The 25,743-nt window shown below is 38.0% G+C and overlaps 1 protein-coding gene across 1 annotated transcript; it reads right to left on the reverse strand.

Moving 5' to 3' along the window:
- Window positions 1-1,054: 1,054 nt before the first annotated feature.
- On the reverse strand, window positions 1,055-22,310 carry FOXN1 (forkhead box N1). The gene is made up of 8 exons (XM_068415849.1): window positions 22,191-22,310; window positions 19,893-20,396; window positions 17,755-17,865; window positions 11,790-11,917; window positions 10,876-10,972; window positions 4,509-4,716; window positions 3,448-3,975; window positions 1,055-1,317 (listed from the first exon to the last, which is right to left on the reverse strand). The coding sequence occupies exons 1-8, from the start codon at window positions 22,308-22,310 to the stop codon at window positions 1,055-1,057; spliced, it is 1,959 nt and encodes a 652-aa protein (XP_068271950.1).
- Window positions 22,311-25,743: the final 3,433 nt, after the last annotated feature.

Raw genomic sequence — 25,743 nt, forward strand, 5'->3', positions numbered from 1 at the left:
CTTTGTTTTCAGATTGCTTCACTTGAAATACAACCCTGTTCTCTTGTGTCACAGGCAGCACCTTTGTGGTAAATCAGAGAGAGAAGTGTGCTCCTGAGAAACTGGAATGCCTTAGTTTAGTTCATGTTGGGAACCCTGTGCTGTCCTAATGCAAGGACTAGTTCAGCATCATCATAAACCCTGTTGGATGTATCAGATGTCAGCTGGATGTTAAAATAGATAAGCTCTCTGGGTTGGCTAACTGCAACAGTCACTGTTCTTTTTTTATTAGCATTTTTGAAAAATCTTGATTTAATGGTTAAATAATTCATCTTACCGTTCAGCTTATGTAGATAAAAATAGAGGAATGAATGTGAATAATTTCCAGCCAAGTAAAAATTCTACTAAATTGTTTTGTTCTTTTTTATTAAAAAAGCAGAGTTTAAAATTTCTTTTTAAACACAGTAAAACTTTGATTTTTCACATAAGTATGTTTGTTGCTTTGGTTTAGTCTGTCAGCAGCTAGTCCTCTGTTTTCTAGTACTTGCAGAGTTTTCAGGTTTTGTTCTTGTTTCTCAAAACCCAGAACTTCTTTCAAGGGGACTATAAATGTTTTAATATGCAGATTCTTTTCTTAGTGGTCTGTGGCAGATGATGTTGACATCATTGGCTCCAGGAAATAAGTTAGATTTTTGTTTGCTTTGACTTCTATGTTCATTTGCAAGCAGCTTTCATTTCAAAAAAAAAAAAAAAAAAAAGAAAAAGTCAAGAATTTGTTTTTCCTCTTATAGTCACTTGTTTGTGGAAGATGCAGAAGATGAGTGGCTTGATAAAATGATCTTGGCCAGTTCAGCTGTTAACGATATTATCTTTAAATAGTTTTTAAAATTTTTTGTAGTACCTGTCTGTAGAAAGTTATCATAGTGAAGCTACATATCCTGTGGGCGAGTTCTGGAAAAAGATTATTGTTATTCCGATGGACACAGTTTCAGCTGACATAAATCAGATGGGTAAGTGTGTGTGATGGTTAGGACTGTACTTAGATGAAATAATAATAATTCGGTTGGTGCGTGGTTCACATTAGTGCTATAGGTTTGGATCCAGAATTACTTAGGTAGGCAGGAGACACTGTATCCAATTCCATAACAGCAGAGTAAAGAGTAGTGAGCTGTAGGTCGGGCAGGTTGCTGTGTGGAGTTCCGTTTTGGATGTTGACGTTGCTGCTGTTCTCCATCTGGCAGTGAGATGGGAAACACTGGGAAGGCGTTGGGGATGATGAAATGAGAACCAGGGGATCCACAGCTAGGCTGTCGTCTTTCAGCTCCTCCCAAAGATTTCCTGTAACAAACCAAAATGGATTGATTCAACTTTCTGTATATATGGTTTTTTGCAACTTTCTTTTACGGGAGAAGTCAGTAATGATACAGTTGTGTATGCTGTATGTGTAGCTACTCTTGAGTCTCTTGTGATTGAGAAAGGAGAAAGATTGTTTAGATATTATTTGTCTGCCTCTGTAATAAATTTAAATCGTGGTGAAAGCAGCATTAATTTAAGAAAATTACTTCACTTGATAATTGACAAGATTCTGTTGCAAATGTATCCTTATGAAGCATAACTTCTATTTGAAAAAACCACTAAATTTGAAAGGGGAAATTACCTTGGTTATCTTTATAAGATATGGAAGAGCTAATGGCACTTTATGGGATGAATCTGCAAATAATATTACTTCACAACTGGCCTTCTTGTATTCTTATGGTGTAGCGTTCTCTGATTTGCAAACTAAATTACTGGATGTGTGATTGACCTGACAAATCAAAAGATCTGAAATGTTACTTTTTTCTAACATGTACCAAAAAGTTTCTCATCCTTCTGTTGAATGTGCATATCACAGTGAAAGCACTAAGTTAGTTACTGCAGGGGGGTTGTAATTTTTGTATTAATCATCGAAGATTTCTTCAAGAGGGGCAGTTGCCCCTTCAACAAGTTGCCCCTTCCTCCTCCTTCAACAGGGAGACTGTTGCTCCAAAGCTATACCCACCCTTACAGACTATCAAATGGGGTAATACTTAGCCTTTTTGCTAGAAGAAGTTTGATTTTTGGGTTTCTTAGGTGTTTTTTTTTAACTTCTCTTTTTTAATGTATGTGTGTGTATAATGATTTTACTCCAAGTGTGCAGGCCTTGTCTTAAGTTCTGGGACCTCTAATTTGAGATTTGATAGTTTTAGAAAAAAAGTAAGTAGAAAGCTTAGATAAGGTTAAATAATTTAAGGTAAAGGGCAAGGACAGAGGGAAGTTGGAATCGTACCGTATTGGTGAAGCATACAGAATACTCGCAGTACAAATGAACATGCTCCAAATTAACTGAATAAAATGGAAAGAGGTTAAGAGAAATGAATAGAATGTGAGATCTGGCTGCCTGAAAGAGGAAGAAGCTGAGGATTCAAAAAACTGTGTTGTTAATCTTAGTAAAGCAATCTGGGCATGGCAGGGTTGCGGAATATTTCTGATGGTACAATGGTGATTGCATTTGCTGAGTCATGTAGATTATTAAGACTGTGTTTTTTTTCTTGGTCTTTTAGGTTGCTTTGTGTACCGCTTTTTGCCTGTGCAGGAAGGCAATTCCTGCACGTTATTTGGTGCAGCAAGAGCTTTATCCTTTGGAACCCACAGTTTTATTTTCTATTTATACATATATAGAGAGATATATACATACACACGTGTAAACTTGGTGGTGTTTTTTTTCTTCTTTTCGCATGCAAAGCTATGTTCCTAGTGTTCAAAATCCTGTCCATTCAAGGTGATTCAATTATTTCATATAAAAAACTTTACTGTCAGCATTACTTGACTAAGTATTTAAGAACACACCTCAGAAAAAATAATTGTTCAGGGCCCAGATCATATGAATGCCTTGTGAAGGAGTAAATAGCATTCTTTTGAGCAGAGCTGTGGAAGGGGTTTGAGTAAATATTGGTAAAGAAAAATGTTAACGTGTTAATTCAATCAAAATTATTTCTCTGTGCTGCTCACATGACAATTCTCTTGATATGCACCAAATAATTGAGCTTGAGTAGTTTTCGGTGGAAAATATGTCTAAATTTAAAAAATACATTCTGAATACTGTATTGAAGTATTTATTATCAGCAGTTGTGGTCAACAGTAAGCAGGTGGGTTTTTTTTTTTTTAACTCTGGATGTAAATCTGTAGCTTTCTTGGGAAACTTTCTAAAGATATAATGCAAAATTCCATGTTGTGCAAAATAACGTAGCCTAGTAAGCTGATCTTTGTAGCAGCGGCAAGGACAAGTAGTTCAAAAAGAAGGATAAAAATCCCATCTTCATTCTGCTAGCATGTGTGTACGTTAATGCAGGATACCTTTGAAAATGGAGGAGAAAAAGAAGTATTTACGTAGGGTTGGCGTGTGATGTAGTAAGCGTGACTCTACAAAATAGAAATACCTCAGATACCTACCTTGGAGATCAAAGTCGGTCAGGGATGGATTAAGAGCATCGATGTCATTGCTGAGATCTCCTTCCTGCATGAGCGTGTCCTGCATTGTCCTGGCTGTGGAGTGCTCTGTCAGCATCTTCACCCCACAGATCGGGGGGGTCTGAGCCGGCAGGGGAGAATCCTGGGTGATGCTGGGCTGAGTTCTGAGTTCACTTTGAGCCTCCCCAGAGGGAAACAGGCTCTGGGGGTCGGGTGACTGTTGCATTAATGTACTTGACATTTGAGGAAAACCCTGTGGTGATGTGTAGCACGCGCTCTGCTGCCCCCCGAGCAAATTTGGTAACGGGTTCTTGACGTGTAGGGCTCCTGATGCGTGGATACTGTGCAAGGGCTGGGGTACACCGGAGGACAGAGAGGGCTCGCATAAGGAATGGGGCTGGGCTGCCATCTGCCTGGAGAGGGATGCACTTGCAGCACCAGTCGGGCTGCAGGACACGATTGACGATCTCAGCTTCTCACTTTTGTCGCCTATCAGTGTGTCAAGTTCTTCTACAAAACAAGAAAAAAGTCCATGACTTACTTATTCCTAACAGAGCCTTAATATTCATAGCTTGCAGCTAGAATGTTCGTGTTCCTCAGGGAATGGCAAACAAAAGTGCTAGCCCGTATATGATAAGAACACCAAAAACCTGAAATGTTTTTCTAAATTATCATTGCCAAGTGAGCAGGTAATAAATTGCATTTTTGTGTTTAAAGGTTGGAAGTTTATCAGTTAATTTCAGATTTTATTCTATAGTACTTACTTCAGCATTGTTTTTATCTTATAGTGAGATGTCAAGAGAGAATGTTTTCTTGGTGAAGCTTCTTTGTGCCTATTTGGAAGCATTCCTGCAAAACCAGGTCTTATTTAATTCTGCTTTTTTATTTGTCTTAATTGTTTTACCAACCACTTCATAACCAGGAAAAATTCTTAAATGCTTTCCTGAACCATGTATAAATTCTCTTACACAGCTTGGTGCCTATTGCAAAGAAAAGTTCTGGGCACCACTATTTGAGAACTAATACACTAACATATTACTGACCTGGCTTTGCCATACTCTTCCTTACAGCAACTGGGTCTTTCCTCTTCCATTTCTGAAGCTCCTCCTGCATCTTATCAATTTTGGCTGGATTCAGAGCCCACAAACAGCCTTTCCGAGAAGAATTGCCTGACTTGTTTTCAACTTTCTCAAAACATTTGTTCAAAGATAAGTTGTGGCGCACAGAATTCTTCCAACCGTCTGGAGCTGTCTGGAAAAACAAATCTAATTTAAGAATGGAACATCAAGGGGAAAAAAATACAAATATATTTCTCTGTTTTGACCGGTGAGATTATAAGAAGTGCTGTTTAGATTATACTTTCTACAGTATGAAACTTGTATGTTAGAAGGAAGCCACAAAAATGTTACAGTCACATTGTGTGGGAAGAGAGGAATCAGATAAAATAGCAACTGATCTTCTAAGGAAGAAGGTTGGCCTTGTCAGAGGGGCTGCTGGATTTTTAAGAATGAATTTGCAAATCACAAGAATTAAGTGTGTAAAGAATTAGATTTCCTGTTAGTTCGCAGTTCTAGAATGTATCTTCTTAATCTTTATTTTGGAACACCTAGAAAAATTTCAAACACTTACTTGAAGGACTACGTGCTACTTGGACTCAAATTCAGTGTCCACGTGGACTTCAAAGGAGTTTTAGCATGCTACTGTAGATGTAACTTTGTATGGTAGCCAATTATATAACCAAATGGTTTAATCACAAGCCCTACAGATGAGATACAGGTTCCTACATCTGATCACTGCATCTTTTTGCTTTGCATTTATTTTTAACTCAGTAGTGGAAGCTGGAAGGTTCTTTAAACTGAACGATGCATATAAGCGTCATTAAAATGATTTCTCTGTTTTTATTTAGGCTGTTTCTGATCAATGAGGGGAACAAAATTCCCTCCTTTCCCTGAGGACCGTTTTGCATTCAACTGCAAGAATGGAAAGAAAGAAAACCAAGTGCAAACCCTCTGTTCATACAATTTAATTTTTACATTTTTTTTTCCTGATTGCTTGTAAAAGAACTCTGAATATCCCTATAAGGGATGAAGAGGGAAATACCCAGCAAAACGGTCATGCTCAGATTCTGATGGGAAATGCCTGCATGCTTGCTAGTCTGAAATATCGATGTTGAAGAAATGGCGCTGTATCCTTTTATTGCATGTAAGTTTTTCTGGTGTTTGTTTATTTGATTTCACTCATTTCTGCCTACTTAGTCATGCAGCCAGAAGATACTGCCCATCACATTAAGGCTTTGTAAGTTAGTATGTGTGTTCGTATCACAAGATTCCTATGGTAAATCCTTGATGTGTCACTTGCTTTTCTTTTGCTAGATACTGTCCGATGCTATTTGTTGCATATCTCAGTAGAACTCTTACCTCATTGCCACTGCACTATAATCTCATAAAAATAAGAGGAAGCAGGAAAAATGACTTGCTACATAATGGAAGGAATCAACCTGAGAAACCCAACTTCATTGTAACAGATAAAACTGCTAGTCCAGCTAGACTTCCCCTGTCATTGTAAGACCAGTTAAAAAAAAATTGTAGCTTTACCTGTGTCAGTCAAATGATATTCTTCCCAAAAGGTCTGCATTTGCAGAGAGGAGAAATCTCAAGAGAGAGAGACTTTAGAGCTCATCAGATTACAAAGAATGATCTTCAGTACTAGTGTATATGAGGCCTTTTTCTTTTTTTTTTTAAAATCAATTTTGGATGCTTTTTCTTTTCTTGTTTCCAAAAAATCCTCATCTGTGTGTCATAAGAATTAAAAGAAATTAAACAACTCTCTGAAAGGTGGGTGAAGTTGTCTACGTGCCACTATTGATTCATATTAATGGATGCAAAATATTTGTCATCATAATTGTTTATATCAACCACAGACAATTATTGAACAGAGCACAAGAAATAAATATGATTTTCCATAGTCTTTTAAAGAGGTTAAAAATTGAAATTTCCCTTTTATGCGCATTAAGTTTTCTTTCCATTCTTACGCTTTATTGATAGGGATCCTTCTCTCATAGAAAGCCAGTTTTTGATAGTTTCTCTAATTGTTGCCTAGTGTGACAGGTTTCCTCTAAGACTATCTTTTATAGATGGACTTTTGTCCATTTTTGCTTTCACATGCTACACCATGAATTTTTGAACATACTTTGACAGAAATTCTACTTTTATTAGGAAAGTGAAATCTGTTCTTCCCTAGCCCATGAAGGACTGTCTTGTGGGTTTAGGCATTAATAGCCTAACTGAAGAATTTGAGAGTCATATTTAATACTTGCTTTTTTCATTAAGAAAGTGACATAGTTGTGGAAGTTAGATACATCTTCTTTGCTAAAAAGAAACTATTTTGCCTTTGTAGCAGCACAGTTTCTACCCTTTTGGCCCACCTGATGTCAGCATTTCACTATTCTATTAGCCAGTGCCACAGGTGAGACAAAGTGCATTTCTATTATTTAAAAAAAAACAAAACAAAACACAATAAAACAATCCAAAAAACCCCTTTAAAACTCTTTCTGCCGTAGGGTAATACCAAATGGATACTGATGAATCAGTTTTTCTTCCTTGCAGATGATATTCAAGTTGCTTTCTGGCAGTTCCAAAAGTAAACAAAAGTGTTCCTCCTAGGTAAGATGTGTATTTAGCTACTGAATGAGCTGACCTGAAAGAATATTCATGTCTCTTGCCCTGCACATGAGCCTACATATACCTCTGTCTGTATCTAGACAGGATAATTAGCGTTTCTGCTAAGCACCAGGGGAGATGGGAGTGGCGTGTGCTTCTCGGAGGTTTTCAGAATGTGTGGGGGTGTAAACTATGAGATAGTTTTAGAAACATAAGAGCAAAAACTACACGGATTTATTCTGGAGACCGCTGCCAAGAGTTGAACAGGTTCTTGCATTAAACTTGGTATTGCTGAACAGCAAAAAAATAGTCATTTACCTAGCTAGGCCCTGAAGGAATGCTCTGGCAGTGTGTTCACGTTACAACTCTGCCACCAGATTTTTGAGTTAACATTTCATTGTCTGTTAATGAACTGAGCTCTGGCTACTGAAGTTGCTCTTGTATAGCTGGAAGCTCCTTGCTGTGGCTCGTTTTTGCCGTTGCTGCATTCAGCCTAGTGTGGATGGAGCTGTGTGGAGTTGGGCACTGCAGGAGAATGCTGCTGTATGTTCCACCAGACCACAGACCTTTCTAACCTCTTGGACCACTGGCAATAACTCCAATTAACAAGATTAAAGCTTTCTGTTAGGCTCACTAATCACTACAAAGAAAAAAAAAAAAGGATGACAAGCAAAAAATATTATTGTACAGACCCATTGATCCTGACTGCCTCTTGAAGTTTAAAGAGTTCAGTGATCTTGCAAAACCCTTTCTCTTTAAATCTAGGTCTCAAGAGAAGGGAGAGGTACATCAAAGAGTAATTCAACTTTAGCTGCGTAGATGTTTTTTTTAGGACGTAGGTGTTGGATTGCTCTGTTTCAACTAGAAATGAGATTGTTGCATCATAGAAACTAAATTTGCTGTGGCAGCGAATACAAGTTAATTTGACTAGGCTTGTATCATCTAATGTCTCCCAGCAAGATTCTGTGTACACTTGTACTCTGTTTCTGTCCAACTTAAATTGCTTCCCCTCCCCCTGTTGTATCCTGCTGTTTAGTGAGTTCTGGTAACAACAACAAAATGTTCTGTGGTGATTTTCATATTACTTTATCTTGCTGCAGACTCTCCAAGAAAGGAAAGATAGAGGATATTAGCTTTTGCCGTATATTGGTAATTCTGTGGGCTGCTGTAAAGAGCAGAAGTAGACAGGGCTTAGTGCCCGTAAGCATAATATTTCCTTCCTTATTCTCCTGTGCTTATTTTAAGGATGTTTGAGATGGAACTATTAAATCATTTGACTGTATTTGTAAGTAAAATGCAAAAATAAAGCTGTCACAAAATAGTGAATGTTCCAGTAGTACCCCCTGCACCATTCTATTCCTGTAATACATATGACAGCACTAACCTCATTCTCATCAATTTTTAAATGAATTAAGAAAAAGACACGAGGATCTCAAAAAAACCAAAACAAACAAACCCCCCCAAAAAAACAAACCCCAAAACAAAAAAACCAAAACCACCACCAAACCCTACTCCTTGTGAAACAGGCAAGTTTTAATAAGTACAAAGGGAAAAGTTTAGGTATAAACCAGTTATTTTAAAGCTGTGGTAGAAATATACCTGCTGTACGGATGAGCATATGTATACACACATCTATATGTATGCACACACAGACATATGAACACACACTGATCCGTACACATTTACACACAGAATACCACAATATATACAATACACATTTACACACAATATATAATTGAGGAAAGCATCTGTATCTCCCTAGCGTTTCTGCTGTGTCAGAATAACTTTAACTTGAGGACCAGGAAGGTGACACCTGGCAGAGCCACAGTCTTGTGCCTGAGGAATTTCGTGCATGTTGGCAGCAGCAGCATTTGGTTTGCAAGCTGCTGATTCATTTTATGAATTGATTGTGTTGGAAGACAACGGAAAATTAATTTCAGTTTGGTCTGATGAATAAACGTGGACACGTCTGTAAAACTTATTTTTAATATCCCCACCTCTCTTCTTGAAACTGATGATATTTTTCTAGAAAATGGTGATCAGATACGAATGCATTACTTTGCTGTAGATGACATGATTTGTGCACTATGCTAAGAAGCATAGTTCTGCAAAATATCCATTTCAAGATGTTGTGGCCCAGGACCTTTTTCACAATCCTCAAACTATTTTCCTTTGGATTATTAATATTTTTTTTAACTGCTGGTAAACGCATGGAAAATAGAGTTAATATTCTGTTAGGGACAAAATACAAATCTTGACATTTATCCTTGTTTTGAAAATGAAAAAAAATTTAAAGCTACTCTGTTATTTTCATGTGCCATTCTACCCTTCTTCCTTTCCCTGTTTAGATTACTGTCATTACTTAATTTCACGTGTTTGCCCTAAAAATCAGTTGCATCCCTGTGACTTAACAAAGAGTGCTTCGGGTTTGTTTCAGTGGATTATGTCCAGTCATATTGTGATGGGATACTCCTTGAATTATGATGGTAGGTTTCTTTTATTTCTTTTATATTCTTTTATTCTTTTTTCTCCCTTCTCTTGCTTGTAAGAAATAACAGAGTGGCTAGTGATTCCTTTTGGAGGAAATCTGGAATTCTGGGAATACAGAAGGGTAATGGATCCTAACAGTTCTTCCTTCATGATAATGTGTATTCTTTGATTACCTCCCTTGAGGTAGTTGTAGACTGAAATTAATTCTTCGTTGTCTTACAACACAATCGATTCATAAAATTAATGGTTGTAGTGGAGTGGGAGTCGGCCTCTTCTCCCAGGCAACCAGCGATAGGACAAGAGGACACAGCCTCAAGCTTCGCCAGGGGAGGTTCAGGTTGGACATTAGGAAGCATTTCTTCTCAGCAAGGGTCATTAGCCATTGGAAGGGGCTGCCCAGGGAGGTGGTGGAGTCACCATCTCTGGAGGGGTTTAAGAGAAGACTGGACATGGCACTTAGTGCCCTGGTCTAGTTGCCATGGTGGTGTCAGGGCAATGGTTGGACTTGATGATCCCAGAGGTCTCTTCCAACCTGATGGATTCTGTGATTCTGTGCTTTATTTTCATTTTTGGGCCTTGCTAACACTTGCAGGTCACCTGACCTGGACTTTTAGTGAGATGTTTTTGAAGAATCAGCAATAATAAAGCTCTGTGTTGAGCAGCAGTCGATAATTCTATTACAGCTCTTTTAAAAATCTTAACTGTAATCCTTCTGCTCTTGGATCATGTGCTGACTATGCATCCCAAGTGCAAGAAACCATTCTCTTATAGCATGGATTTAAATTTCAATAGTATCTGCTGCAAATTATCCACCCTTACCTTCACCAGCATTACTGTGTAATTATGAGCTTAGTACCATTTATCACATATACTTTTCTTTGTACAGTGCATACAAGCAATGGTTGCCTAAGACGGATATTCCAGCTCCAGAACAGAGCAAGGTAACCTTGAACCTCTGCTTCCCCATGAGTCTGGAGGTACTATTGATGGCAGAGGAAGCCACGAGACCAGTTCTGCCTGTATTTGAGATCTGAGAGGAAGGAATGGACGTGTTTTTATAAATATTTATCCTTTTTATGAGTTGTTAGTGAGGAATGGCCACTTGTGACCTACTTGTGATCACGAAGGTATCTAGTATATAACTGATTTGATATTAATCTACTAAAAAGTTATCCCTTTTCATAGACTAAATCCCCTCCCTTATTCCCTCTGCTGCCAGGTAAGCTTAGCAAGAGATTTCCCCCCTCCCTGTGGAACTCACCTTAAAGTAAGGAAAGTGTTCCGTCATGAAATTGTAAATCTCACTGACTGGCAAACTCCCTGTCTTGCTGTTTTTGAGTGCCATGAAGATCAGGATGCTTTAGGGAGAGAAAGAAAAGTATTTTAGCCTGTACTGCTTGACTCCTCAGAAGCAGAAAAAAAAGACTTTTCCACAGTGTGTGTAACTACTCTGGCTTTCACTGTCATAGCAGGAATACAGGTGATGCTTAAAGTTTCCACTCAGTTGTTTATAAGCAATCTCCTCACACTGCGTAATTTCCTAGAGGTACTTGTCAAAGCTCATATAGAAAGTCCAACCGGGGTTTAAAATAAAGTAATAGAAAGTGGAATCAAGACCACAGCCTTCAAATCCTGCTAATGTGTATTTATTTCAGGTTGTGTTTGAATGCTTAAACTGATAAAGGCCACAAAGAGAATATCAAACTGACAGTGACAGAAGGTATAATTAAAATTTCATTGTATGATCTACTTTGTTAGACTGCCATATGGGGGCTAAACCTGTGCAGTGACTGGCATATCTGATATGTTTTCTAGGCATTCCCTTGCCCTAGTAACTGGAGAAAAAGATTAGTTTTGATACAGGTCCTGGAAAAGACAACTAAGAGTGATCAGTCTCTTGTGCTGATGAAATTTGCAACACCTAAGATTTTGTATTAGAGAAACATCTAGCTTTTGTGGGGGTGATCAAGACTGTTCACATGCTTTACAACATTTCCTTTCCCTCTGCCTTGGCCCCAGAGTCTGGAACATGTTGTGATTCATACAAACAGAACAGAGCACACTGGGAACACGACAAAGAAGAGTACGCATGTTATTGCAAATTATGCTGCAAATAGGCCATGGGTAAACAGTCTATTTCCTGTAACATTAGGACTTGAAAAAATATTTTATTACCTGTAGGAGTAGATGGGTTTGGGAAATAGAGGCTGCTGGGATTCTTGACTGCTTTGAGGAGCAATTCTTTGGTAAGGGTAGTGTGACGAAGTAATGTAAGTCACAGGGTAGCTGCCTCCTGAGGGATACTGATGATACAATAAAAGAGATGTTACTTGGCTTAGCAACAAGCTCTCAAAAATATTTCTTTCTTAATAACAGTATTAAACTATTTAGTTCTGAGGATATTGTCCTCTGCCTACATTTAACAGCCGTTATGCCAAGTCAGACCTAAAGTCTTTCTAGCATGTTATTGGAAAACATTAATATCACTAGTTAATGCTTCAGAAGTAGAAGCAGCACGTATCAAGAGGAACTTGCTCCTATGTTGGCTGCTAATAGATCCTGTTGCAGTGTGTACCAAATTGAAGTAAAAATAAGTACTTTTTTCTATTATTGCCTGTTATGCTACTGAGTCCTTGTGAAAAATGGGAGTAATTGTACCCTATTAATCACTTCTAGATAATTCATAATTTTATAGACCTAAAGCATATCTCCCTTCAACCATCCCTCTTCCAGTTGAAGTACCTTAGCCTGCTCAGCCTCCCCCTGAACATTTCACTATGCAGACAAATAAGTTAATGGTATAATTTTATTTATATAAATAAATAAACCCCCCAGAATAAAGTACATCAAGCAACGTGCACCACAGAAAAATAAGCCTGTTAAGTAAAACCACTAAAAATATAGGAAGAAATAAGAAAGTGTTGACTGAGCCTTGTTGGGTTGTGTGTGCTGTTTTTAGGTGGAGAGGGATGTATAGATTAGATATAGATATTATATCTTTATATTATTATAGAATAATACATTCACTAAAGTGTATGTCATTCCATGGATCAGGAGCGTGGCATACGAGACATTTCTCATAGGTGGTTTTCGTATTGCCTGACTCGTGCTGAAGCTACGAAGGTTCCCTCATGGTCAACGACAAGAAACAGGCTTCTCCAAGAGGCCAGGAGTTTAAGTGCTGTTCACCACCACCTCAAGCAACTCCTTTTTTTTTTTTTTTTTTTTTTTCATTTTCTATATCAGAAACCTAAAAAGAATAGCCAGGACACCTAAAATCAGATAGCATTTATGCTCATCCTCACCCCATCCCTAGGAACAAGCAGCAGAATGCTACCTGAGACTGAAATGCTAAGCTGTGTCTTCAAGAGGTCTCTAAGCCTGTCCAGCTCTCGACACATACTAAAGAAATGGCTGACCTATCACGCAATCACCATGATAAAAATGTGCCAATGCAAGAAAATAGGTGAAAGTGGGGAGATAATACAGATAGTCTTGATTGCATCAGAGTTTCTGCAGGTTTGCTCTCAATTTTTTAACACAGCAGCTGGTGACATATTTTTCTTCTCCAAATTACAGTTTAAACCTGCTGGCAAGCAACTTTCAAGAACAAAGAAACACTACCCTGTAAGGTAAGATACCATCAGCTGGCTCTCTGTGAGGCAAAGGCGCCCGCTGAACTTGGAGCTCAGTGTGAGAGGAATTTCTGCCTCTTACAGATGAATCTTTCCAGATGCCAGGGGTAGGGCATGGCCAAAACTAGGAGTCATGTCATATGCTATTAAAAAAATCTACCTGCATGCCTTCCCTAGTACTCAAAGGTTGCTGAGCCCTGTTCTAGTGTTTTGCTGCTTACCTCTAGAAGTCCTGTGTCATGAGGTTTTTATGGCTCCTCTGAAAGATTATTATGTAGCTTTTGAGACTTGTTGGGAAAATTTCCTTGGGTAATTAGTTTATATGTGTCCTTAGTTTCTTACTGTCATTCCTATTTTTGAACCAGTAGCTTCTGTTGCTCTTGGTCTTTGTCCCCTTAAAATGCCTGTGAGAGGTTATCATGTGCTTGCAAAATGTTCATAGTTTATGTATTTATTCTGGATTCTGAATAATTTACTTCAGTTTCTCAGTAATTTTATTGTTGTTGCTTGGGTTTTTGCCTGCTGCTTTTATCTTTCTAACAGTGAACTGCCTTAAATGGAATGTGGAAAAACATAGCGAATACACTAATTTGTTTGCTACAGTAAGCAGGGTGAAAGAAATGAGATGTACATAATTAATCATGTCCTGCCTTGTTAAACTAAATACTGGGCAAAACTGCAGTCTCCAGAGCAGCTGTGAACTCATTTCCATGTGCAGGTCTGTGCTGCTGGCTTTGTTGCCTTGCGTGCAGATTTTTCACCAGAGTAGAAAACTGGGCAATTCATACGATAATTTTGATTTTATTGGTTTCAGTGGCTCTTTGAAAGGAGGGGATACTAAGATGGGACTGGCTGTAATGTCATCACCAAAGGCAAGAACTGGGCATTTTAAGGATTATTCCTGTTTTATTGGTTTCATTACTCCCTTTTGAGGGAGCAGAGGCTGGGGAATGGCCTGGTATGACAGGCTTGAGCTGGTTTTACAGTCGCGCAACTGGCATGAAAGGTGTCCGGGTTTTATGGTGGGTGGGTAGGTGACTTCAGTAAGTGTCTGCTATTTCTTTCAGGTCAACAAGAAGTAATTTTGCTTATGAGTCATCATTTGTGTTGTGTCCAGCAAAGGGGAAGGTGAGGCCATTTTATCATTTGGACAAAATTAATGAAGGAGTTCATCTCTCTCATCCTTCTAATGAAAAGTGAGGCGTAGTTTGAACATCCTTCACTTCAGGCTAGAGGGCCCGTTCTCTTAAGTGTAACTTCCTAGTGATTTAAATTGCTCTGCTCCATTCAAATTTGAAATGTAAAGTGTTCATACTGGAGCTGCTCCATGCAAAAGATCTTACTCCACTTCTCCTCAGTCTTGTATCACATGTTCTTTCATTTCCTAGTATCTGATCATGGCACGCGGACAGCAATTCCACCTGTTATGACTTTGGCTTCTTATACCTATTGTTTTTTTTTCCTCTGAGTAGTAGAACATGTTGCCATGCTTTTACTATAGGAACACTAAGAAGCACAAATATTGAAAAGTCTAACAGAAACCTGCTGCATGTAAGAGATCTGTCACAGTGCCAGCCTGCAGGTGGATGGAAGACTTTCCACTTAGTGCTTGTTCTTTCTTGCCTAGCAGCTCCTTTCAGCTTTAATTTTGTAGGTTTTTTGAATGTGGTTAATGCCAATGTATAGTAATAGTACTGGTATCAAATCAGCAGTAACAGGGGAAGGCAGCCTGCTTCAGAACGAGTAAAGAAATTAAATATTCAAATGAATTAACAATCTAACTGGAGTTTCTGCTAAAGCAACACACAAAGCTGACATCTGTACTGTGTGTGAGATGTATGGTGCTGTGGCACATCCACAATGTCTGTACTGCAGTCCCACTAGGGAACAAGTTTATATTTGCAGCAGAACCTTTGTGGCAAGTTAATCCTTCATCTGGGACCCTTTTCTTCTAAAATAACAGTAATAAAATCAATTAATTTGTAAGTTAGGATGGTAGTGTAATATTACTTTTTTTTTTTCCATTCTGTTTTAATTTTATTATGACCTTTTATCACTTCTGTTGAGTTTTTGGATAACAAGAAAAAACAAGTAAATTAATTATGATGGTATTGATAAGAATTTAAAAGATTTTTGCCACATTACAGAAAAAAAATCAATAAATTCTGGCTAGTGGAACAGCAGAGTGATAAGTCAAAGAAAAAGCCAGGAGGGAGATTATTCTCTAGCCATATTTTGTGACTCAGTATAGAACTGCTTCTTTCTGTTATCTATGCCTTCTCACACCTATTTAGCATCTATACCCTTCCCCAGCTTCCCAAGGTTACCCACTGAGGACAGTAGATACAAAAAGCCCTTGATATTGAAACTGTTTGAACTTCAGGAGTACCTGGATGCCCTAAGCAAATTGGTCTGTCCCTGTGCAACGCCTAGTTAGAGAAGAACCTCTGTGCCCCTGCGCTCCTAAGCTGATTTAAATACAAAGTCCAGTTAGTGGGCAGGGGCCAGCCACAACGGAGGGAGCAGGAAGAGAAAGATGACAGGAATAGGAACCTGATTTTAGAAGTTTACGTCATGCAAGTGTTGGTACTTGAGGGTGCTTATTGAGCTGCCTTGCCACACCAGCCTGTTGATCATTTTAACTGTCCCAGACACTAGAAATTCAAAAAGGCTGTAGAAGACCCTGAAGCTCTCCAAGTGGTTGATACAGTTAGTCCTTACTTTATATCTGAGCGGTTACGTACTGTAATAATGAGACATCTTTAAGTGCAGTAGACAGGTGAGGGATTTATAAGATATACACACTTAAAAATATAAAAAACCACTACACCATATAGAATACTTTCATTCATCCTTAGTGATGTTTTACAAAACTCTAACAAATGAAATTCCTAAAAAGTCATCTGTGACAGATGATTTCATTTTATCAACGATCATAAAATTCCTTCGTATGTCTATTCTTGTTCTTTATGGTCATTCAGCATCTGTTTTCAGAAGTTACTTAAGTTTCCTCATAAAGAAAATCCTGGCAAAAATAACCTTTTTCCTCATTAGGGACTAAATCCTGGTGACGAATGGTATGATTACTATGTCAGTGACTCAGACTAGTAGCAGCGTATGAATTAACAATACCAGTGAAATATCCTACAGTAACCTGATTTTTGTTTTCTTTGCACAGTTCTAAATCACTTCTCTGTTAGTCACATTTTTTGTACTTGAGCAAGTTGAATGAGATGAGACAGTTGGTTCCACAATATCAGTCATCAGTCACTGGGATCAAAGGAGTCATAACTCAGGTGTGAGCTTTTATGTTCAAATATTTTATATATATATGAATTTCCCGTAACTTTAATTTAATTCATTTCTAATGGTTGGGAGTTTTGGTAGTTGTGCTATTTTTGTATATGGATTTTTGCCTATATATCTGAAAAATCCTCATTGCCTTAATTTCGCCTTAAATAAGTGATGGAGTTTTTTTGTTTTAAGTAAGGTGTTTCAAGCATATTTTTATATCTTTGAACATCTTACTGAAAATTTGTACATTGCAGATAACTGAGCATAAAAGAGGAAAAATTCAATACATGGAACAGCATCACCATTTATATCTAAAGGAAATTATTTAAAGACATTTCAGAGTTATGAAAATTACTTTCTATAATACATACCCTCCCTGTATGCCAAGTTTTCAAAGCTCAGTAGCCCACACTCGCTAACCTCTATAAATATGTGCTAGGATCGCATGTAAGATTAAGGTGTATATGTATGATTTTACAAAGATACAGTGTGTACACCTGCTTTGAAAATATGAACTGACTTGTGTTCAAATGACAGCGAAACACACGCAAGAAAAACAAGGTGTCAGTTACTCCTGTGTATTTTTAGTATTAATAATATAGTCACATTACGGAAGAACAACCTTAATATCGTGCATTCTCATGCATCATCAGCATTATTGTCAATTATGCTTCAGCTGAATAATCTTTCTCTGGGAATGATGTAACAGTCAAAGATTGCAAAAGAGATGTGTGTGCCATCAAGCACAAGGAAAGCGAGCATCATCTTGCTGTTAATTTTTGCTTTAAAAGTGTTTTTTTATGTTTGATCTGAATTTTAAGTATACAGTCACATATATTTAATTTTTTATGCTGAAGTTAAAACGCAGTTAATCTCCTGGGATCCTGAAGTGCCAACAGTTATGTTAATAATTTATCTGGTTTCAAAGCCAATTTTCTTCAGCATAATGGTGAAAATATAAATAAGCAGTACCAAGATTTCATTTTTACAAGGTTTTTTCTTTTTTTCCAGGATGACCATTTAAAAACGCATTTAGATGTGGTTCTTTTGAGATCTCATTGTCATAAACAAAACGTATGTATACAAACATGGCCCTGCAAACATAAATTTAGCAAGTATTGTTTCATCTGTCTTTTTGTATTATTACCGTAACTACTAAACCATTATAGTGCTAGAAATACAGGGGATTTTGGTCTACATATTGTACTGACCTGATGGAAAGGATGTGAGGGGCAATACATCTGCTGCACTTGAGGCTGATAGCAATACAAACCAGGCTGCCCTTCCAGGGGGGATGTCCTAAGCTTGATGTCTGTATCCTGCTAGGAAATATTTAAAGAAAGAATTGTTAGAGAAAACACCTCAATTTAAAATAGAATAATTCTGTTGGTTACTGTTCTGATTTGTCTTTCATGATACTTACTACTTTTTTGGACTTGATCCTGTTACAGTAAGTGTTACATAGAATTTATTTTGTATTCTAGTGTACATTGTTTCCTACATTTATGTAAGTACTACTTTAAAAAAGGAAATCCCAGTCCAAATTCTGTGCGAAGAGTAATTCACAAAATGTCAGTTTCTGTTTATCTTTTTCCCCTACCTACACAAACTGCATACTCCAGCTTTCATTCCTGAGTGTGCACATGTGTCTCTGTCTCTTTTTCATACTCCTTGATTTTATCTTGCAAACTCTTACTACCTCAAGCTGACGTTGGAGTTTTGTCATTAGGTAGAGGACGAGGTGTATAATGCACAGGAAGGAGGTGGCAGAGAAGAATCAGACAAGGCTGACTGCTGAATTTGATCAAGCTATAGGAAATGTAGTAAGAATGTGATTTATTTCTGCAACTGTGGAAATAAACATAGAGAAGTTGATCAAGTCTTGATTTCTCACGGGTCTGCCCAGCTGCCTGTCCTGGATCCCACATAGGGCTTGATTCTGTTAAGGGCTAAAGTCTGTCTGGTGACTGACTTCAGGTTCCTTCCCCCTTTTAACATCCATGGCCAGCAATTCTCTTCTGAGAGCTGATGTCTTAGACATCTTATTATTTCATGGAACTAGTAGTGTTTACCCTTCTGTTTTAAAGCAAGGCCATAATGACCATCTTTTATGGTATGGATCAGTGTAGGGGTACGCATTAAACTTGATTTGATATCCTGGCACCAAGCAAACGCCACATCCAGGATTAATAAATGTCCGTGCTATTTTGGTGACCAAAAGGTGAAGTTTGTCAGAAATGTCACCTTGCCAGCAGCGTGTAAGCTGAGAGCTTTGAAGTTGTGTGCTGACTGAACCAGTGGAGACATTAATAAGTAGCCAGTCTTTTCCTGAGTGGTCACGTGTACTTGGTAAAGGGCTCCTGCAGCGCTAACTTTACATTCTCCACATCTTGCAGCCCAGGGATTTGGGAAGAAAATGGGAATTTTTTTCATCAACGGCTTATGGGTTTTGCGTGAAACTTATCTGACCTAGATGAGCATTTATCCAAGAAATAAGAGATTTATATCCATTTCCTCCTTAACCAGAATGGCTTCAATCTCTGGGTGTGTACCCTGACAAAATCCCTCCATTCCCTGGTAAATTATCTTAATCCAATTAAGATTTTTTTTTTAACCTCTCTTTCTTTTGGTAACCCTCGAATTCTTTGCACAATTTAGAACCGCTGTTTAGGGCCCTCTCCTGGCAGATGCAGACGTTGTTTTTGTCTGCACTGGATTATGAAGAGATGCTTTACACTTTGGATCACAGCAGAGATACCTTGTGGAGATACTGGAGGGTAATTTACCTTGCTTTTCAGGGATCTCTGTGCTGCCCTAAATAGCCAGTCACCTCTATCCAGTATGTGAATTAGCCCAGGTACCTTTACACTGCATATACCAAAAACAGATCTTTCATTTAATTTTAGATAGTACTGATGTCTTCGAGTTTCTCTTTTATTTGTGTCCAGAAAAATGCAGGTCAGCTGAGGTGTTGTAACAAATCTGATACACGTGTCCTTATGCTTGAAAAATACTGTTTTGTAAGCTTTTGTCCCTTGAAAATACTAGTTGATGACAACTACTGATATAAAACCTGTTGTCAGGAACAATTTGGATATTTAGGATTTGTGTCTCCTGGAAAATCATTTGTCCTTGCGCACCTTTGAGGACTTTTTTCCAGGAGGGAAAGGCCATAAAATAGAGAACTTTTAGACTAATAAATATGAATGTCTATCCTGAGCTCTAGCCTGCAACTTGACAAGAGACTAAATGTCCATGTAGTCACATAGATAAGAAAATAATGCCAAAAGTATAGTTTTGCCATTGAAAACAGGAAAAAAATAGAAAAAAGAAAAGCAAAAATACTGACCATGCCTTGTGAACCGTGATCTTGACCTGTGGTGCTGTATTGGAGGCTGTTACACCATGGTTGTTCTGTGGAGATGTTTGGAATGTGTGTAGGAAATGACTCTGACTCGTCAGGACCTGTAGCTCCTGGTAGACCCTCAAAACCATTGATGCTTCTAGCATTTTTGAAGGGTGAACCTTCAGGTGGGAGGGCTTGATGTCCTTCCTGGAAGACATCTTCACTGATCTGCCTCTTGTAAGGGTGAAAGGGGTTTCTGCTGCTCTTGAGAAACCTGTCATAATTTCCTACAGTACTTTCCTCGTAACTGTACCGTCTGAATTTTTCAGTACTGAAAGATGCTTTAAATTTGTTCTTGCCACAGTGAATTCCTTGGCTTGTAGGGTATCTCCCATGAAGTTGATCCTGGGCTGGAGAAGCAGGGCTGGGGCTGTGAGAAGACTCTGAACTCCTCCTTTCTGTCCTGCCATCTGACTCATACGGTTGGCAATTATAACTGGGATTATCCTGCAACGAATTATCGGCATTTATTTAGGATTAGTATGAGCAAATATTTTATTATTTTCATTATTTACAGAAATGTACATTAAAAATATATTATTGATGACAAATATGAAATTACTACTTCTAGCCACCTTCACGCAGAGAAGCCCTAAAACATCTAAAGGGTTTTCTGGTTACTTAGTATCCAAAACTGTTCAAAAGTAAATGAATAAAAGCATTGAGAAGACTGAAGTAATTCTAATTTGTGCAACTATCTTGGAAAAACAGGACGTCTTAGGTAACGATTGACTAGTTGGTCTGATGATTTCAGGGAGAAGATGGTGTATGATCAAGTGATGAAAGATTAAATGACAGGAATATGACAAGTGCAAGTCTTGTCATATACAAGTTTAGTCAAATAAGCTTGATCTCATTCTCTGATGGTGTTACAAGCTGCCAGATATGTTGCTAGTTACATCACTTCCTTTCATTAACGTAGCCACACTCATTCTGTGAGACAGGTAGGCTCTAGGCAGACATTTTAACCTTCTTCCTGTCTCATCTCCTCCCTTCCCTTTTGCACTTTGGCAAAAAGAAAATAACAGCTGCTAAAGCGCTCTTTAATCTAGAAGAGAAAGGCTTAACAAGAGCTAGTGTCTGGAACCTGAAGCTGAACACGTTCAGCTTAGAAATTATGCATATTTTCCCTGACATCAAGGATGAGTAACAACTTAGATGCCTTTTGAGAAGACATGCTTAAGTCAAGAGCAGGTTATTGTGTTCAGGGAAGGGGAAAATGTAATGTTCTGTGTTACACAAAAAGTCAGACCAGATCATCAAGTGGTCCCTCTCCTCCTTCCCCCTCTAAATCCAAGTTGGTCTTACAGTGTTTTAGGAGAACAGGTGAAGGAATATATGCCTTCATGGAAGAACCAGACTTCAAGAAGTCCTAAAGAGAAGTTAGTGTAAAAGCCAGTGCTTTCTGCAGAGTGGAACATGGCACAACTTCTTCATTCATCTGCACATGGGTCTGTGTGTCAAAGCTATTAATGTTTTGTTCTGTCATGGGTTCCTGCAGAAAGCACATCTGACCTCATGACACTTTTGGCTTCTCACATGACCGCAAACTTGCTCAGTTTATAACTTCTTAATTCTTACTTTCTTGCTCTCCTCTGTAGTCCTAATACATGTGTTTATGACATCTTTTGTTAAATAAGAATTTAAAAAAAAAATAATCTCTATATTTAGTTATATAAAGCTATATGAATGGTAGTGCTATCAATTCTTCACTTGAAATTTTCATAATAAAAGTATAACATTAGTTATTTTGCTGTTGTTTGATGAAAAATACTATTATCAGTTGTGCTTTTGTTATGAAAGGTGAATGTGACTATACAGGCAACAGGAGAGAGAAAATTTTATTCCAAGGAATTCTGAAGTGCTTGAAGGTATCCTCTACCGACAGGGAGCAGACAAAAAGGTTCTGGTGTCTCTCTGTCTGTCTGCTTTTTTATTTATTTACTTTAGAAATGGGAGAAGGATTACTTTAAATGCAGGATTTTTACTGGATTAGTAGCTAGATGGATTGCCTGTTTTGTTTTTAAAGGAGTAGGATTTTTAAGTAATCAAATAGGAAATTTAGCATGGAGTTTAAGATTAGCTCAGAAGAGTAACTCAGGTTTCAACTCAAGAATAAAACTTCCAGTGCTTACTTTGCGAGGAGTTAAGTGTGCTGAGATTTAGTAGAGCAGTTGCTGAATATTGTATCTGAACCTGTGCCTCTGAAGGAAGAGAACAGAACTGGGCTGTCTTACTCACAGTTTGCTGAACTGGGGATACCGAATCCCCTTGTGTCTTCATGAGGTCTTGTTGGTCCCTTTCCAGAGTGTCCGAAGAAGAAAATTTAATGTTAGATTGATCTTGGAGTAGTGAAACCATTACCAAATCCACGTCAGATAGAAATCCTGTCACGACAAAACCAAATTACAATAAGTATTTTCTAAAACTTAAACTGTAAAAGAAACCATCACGTGCAGATGACTAGACAGTGTTAGATATGCAGCTGGACAATAATCCATCCTGTAGAATTCCTAAAACAGTTGAATTTTTTTAGCTCTCAAAAAAAGGTTCTGTAGGTGCAATTACAATGAAGATGTGATACAGAGTTTATATGGGTTTACCACGAAGTTTTTATAAAAATAAGTCATTATTTTGTTTTCCATAGGTTCATAACTTAATGAAAATATATTGCTTTGGAGTTTTGCAAATTTAGCAATATTGCATTATTGAGAGATTGCTATATAAATGCACCCCTATTGCTTTCAGTAGGCCTATATAAAATAAGGGATTTTTGCTATCATTACTTAGACTGATGGTTACTACAGACTTATGTTTTCACTTTTGCTTTTTTATTAGTACCAATCCCTTCAGCCTTTTCATTCTGCTTTGCATGATTAAATGTATCTGAGATATGTAAATAACTTCATCATTCCATCCCTATTCTTGTTAGTTGTATTTCCTCTCAAGTTCCCAATCTTTGATCTTTGGATATATGAGACATATCTGATGGTGTTCTTTGGATTAAGAGGAATAAATTTAATCTTCTAGTATTTTGTTTTCTACCATGTTTTTTTCCCAGTCTTTGTTCACTGTAACCATACAGTAAAACCATAAAAGAACTCGCACCCTGTCCTTATGTCACGCACATAATGCTGCACCAAGTGTGTATCTGTGTAAAGGTGTCTTGTGTTCATAGTTTTAGATTTTGGGTGTACAAGTCGGGGAAAAAAAGCCACTTTACTTCAAGAGTTAATCTGCAAAGTTTTTGCCACGTGTTTAAATGGCTGTTAGGTAAATAACTAAGGGGTTTATTAGGTTTGGTTAACGAAGATATATCACTTAAAATGTGGAAAACCTTTTTTGCCCTTATAGTTCAAAGAGAAATCTGTATTTATGATGAGTTAAGACTGCACTGCCCGAGGGGATAAAGCACAATGGGGCTTGGAAATCCAGAATGAGACCTATAGTAGTATATCAGGAAAAATGATGTTAGATAAAGTTCAGAAATGTCTTAGGTGCAGACTCTTCTCCCAGTACCTTAACTGGAGGAGATATTATTTGAACTAATGCTCATCTTGAAAGAAGCAGTTGGGAAAACTGACAACTAGGAAATAAAATTGTGTGTATATTTGTAAGTGTTCCACATTGTCTGTCCTCTTATTGCTGGTTTCCCACTTATCTTCAGATTATACAAAGCTGCTTCTGACCTCTCTTTTATACTGCAGTTTTTCAACCCAGCTGCCTAATTTGTGGTCTTAAGCCTTAGAATTTTATTGAAAGCTTTTGTACAGTTACAATTCTTGCCTAATGACTTTTGCATTGCAAGAGACATTTGACAAATGGTCACAAATAACAAAAAAGGAGGAGCTTGATTTCAAGAAAATCAGATTGATGAAAATAAGAGGTAAGTAAAAAAGCTTTGATTGCAGAGTATAATAATGCCTGAAGCTTTTCTGTTCTCATTATGTTTACCATTAGGATCTGTGACAGAGCCAGATAAAAAGAAGCATTCTCTAAAGGGTTAATTCAACAGAAAGGTCTGGCTCGGCTTGCTGAAGGCAATCAGACTTCCTTTCTGAAAACAAAGTGAATATGTCATGGTTATTTGGACAGTCAACACAAAAGGTCCAGGAAGACCAAACTTTATTGGCCTTCCTCTCCAAGACTTTTGCCAGATTCTGTTTATGAATTTCATTTTACTGTCTCATGGAGGCTGGTAGGAAAGGAAGAGTCCTACTGCCATTTCAGTGCTATAAAAATTCTCCCCTGAATATTATATAAGAAGCAGCCTTGTACTAAACCAACGTTGAGCCAATAATCTGCATTCGGTGGTGGTTATTTAATGCCTTCGTTGAGAATCCATTTCAGAGGGATCTCCCATACTGGGGAAAAAGCCCGAGTCTCTGATCACAGTGCTGTTTTCAGTTCTCACATTAAGATGGGCACCGTTCTTAAGCAGCTCAGAAATAACTGCCTCTCCAAGTTATCCTTATCCTAGAAATGGCACGCTGTGGGTATGTCTTGCTGTGAGAGAAAAACCTCTGGCCATGTACTTCTGACTTTCTCGTTTTTTCTTGGAGTCCAAACTTCTCACTCCAAAAGCCATGTGCGACTTTGCTTTCACTGGTATGTATTACAGCAGGCTGTGAATACAGATAAGTAGAAACTGCCACATTAACGTACTGAAAAATCTTTGCTGTTACGGCTCTTTAAATCTCATTTATTTGTTTTTAAAATGTCCCTTAGAGACGCTAACTTTTTTTTGTGGAATGAATATATAACCAAAAAACCCCAACCCGCTTTGCACTGTTAATGTAGATTTTGGCAAAGAGAAATCAGACCACTTACTGACAAATATTCTTTAAAAGAGAGAAAAAATTACGGTCAGTGGAGGCTGTCAATAATCAGTATTACAATAAATCATTTACAATAAACTGTTCCTGGGAGACAGACAGCTTAAGGAAATTGTGGGTTGCCTAGATATAGGATGTGTTAAAGAAAACAATGATGCTTTGATTTGGAAAAAGGTATCTGATTATCCCAGATGTAGCTGGAACCGTTTCTCCCCAGCCCATGTCACTTCTACTTTTGTAAATGTGGCGTGACAATCCTAGGCTCCTATGATAAGATAACTATCTTTAAAAAAAGAAAATAGTGAGAAACTGTAACCTCAGCTGAGCGTTTGGATGAGCAAGGTAGCAGCAGCTGATCTATTAGCTCTGCATGACTGGAGTCCTGTGGCAGCAATCCATAGTTCAAACAATTCTTGGTATTGTGTCTTTTCTGGATATTGGAGGGCATTTTGCCGGTGATACACTTCACCAGAGCTCGGCACCGGGCCTTATAAGCAACCTGAACTGCTCTAAATGCTGTACGTTACTGTAAATGCCCTCTCCATCCCTTGGGGCTGAGATCAGTTTTCAGGAGAGGAAGGTGTGTTTGGATGTTCCCCAATTCATAATTCATTCTGCATGTATGCCTTAGGCAGCTCACTGATCCTTGCTTGACACTGGCTTGTGGGATCTCTTTTCTCTGCCCCCTCCCCAAAACACTAAATCATCTTTTTTCTCTCCAAATCACACTGATGTTTTCCAGTGCAAGAAAGGAATATTTATTTGGGATTTTTTTCCTAAGTCTTTTATGAGAAAGGAGTCAGAGAAGCGATGAGATTTTAGAATTCCACTTTTCAGTTTGTAGTTAAAAATCTGCCCCCCAATAATGTCAAGTTCCAAATGTCATAGAAGTGACCAGAATTTTGTGATTAACACTTGCCACGTATACAGGAATATTTGTACGTGTAATTATTTGTATG

The sequence above is a fragment of the Nyctibius grandis genome, chromosome 18 (genome assembly GCF_013368605.1).
Source record: "Nyctibius grandis isolate bNycGra1 chromosome 18, bNycGra1.pri, whole genome shotgun sequence".
NCBI classification, from domain to species: Eukaryota; Metazoa; Chordata; class Aves; order Nyctibiiformes; family Nyctibiidae; genus Nyctibius; species Nyctibius grandis.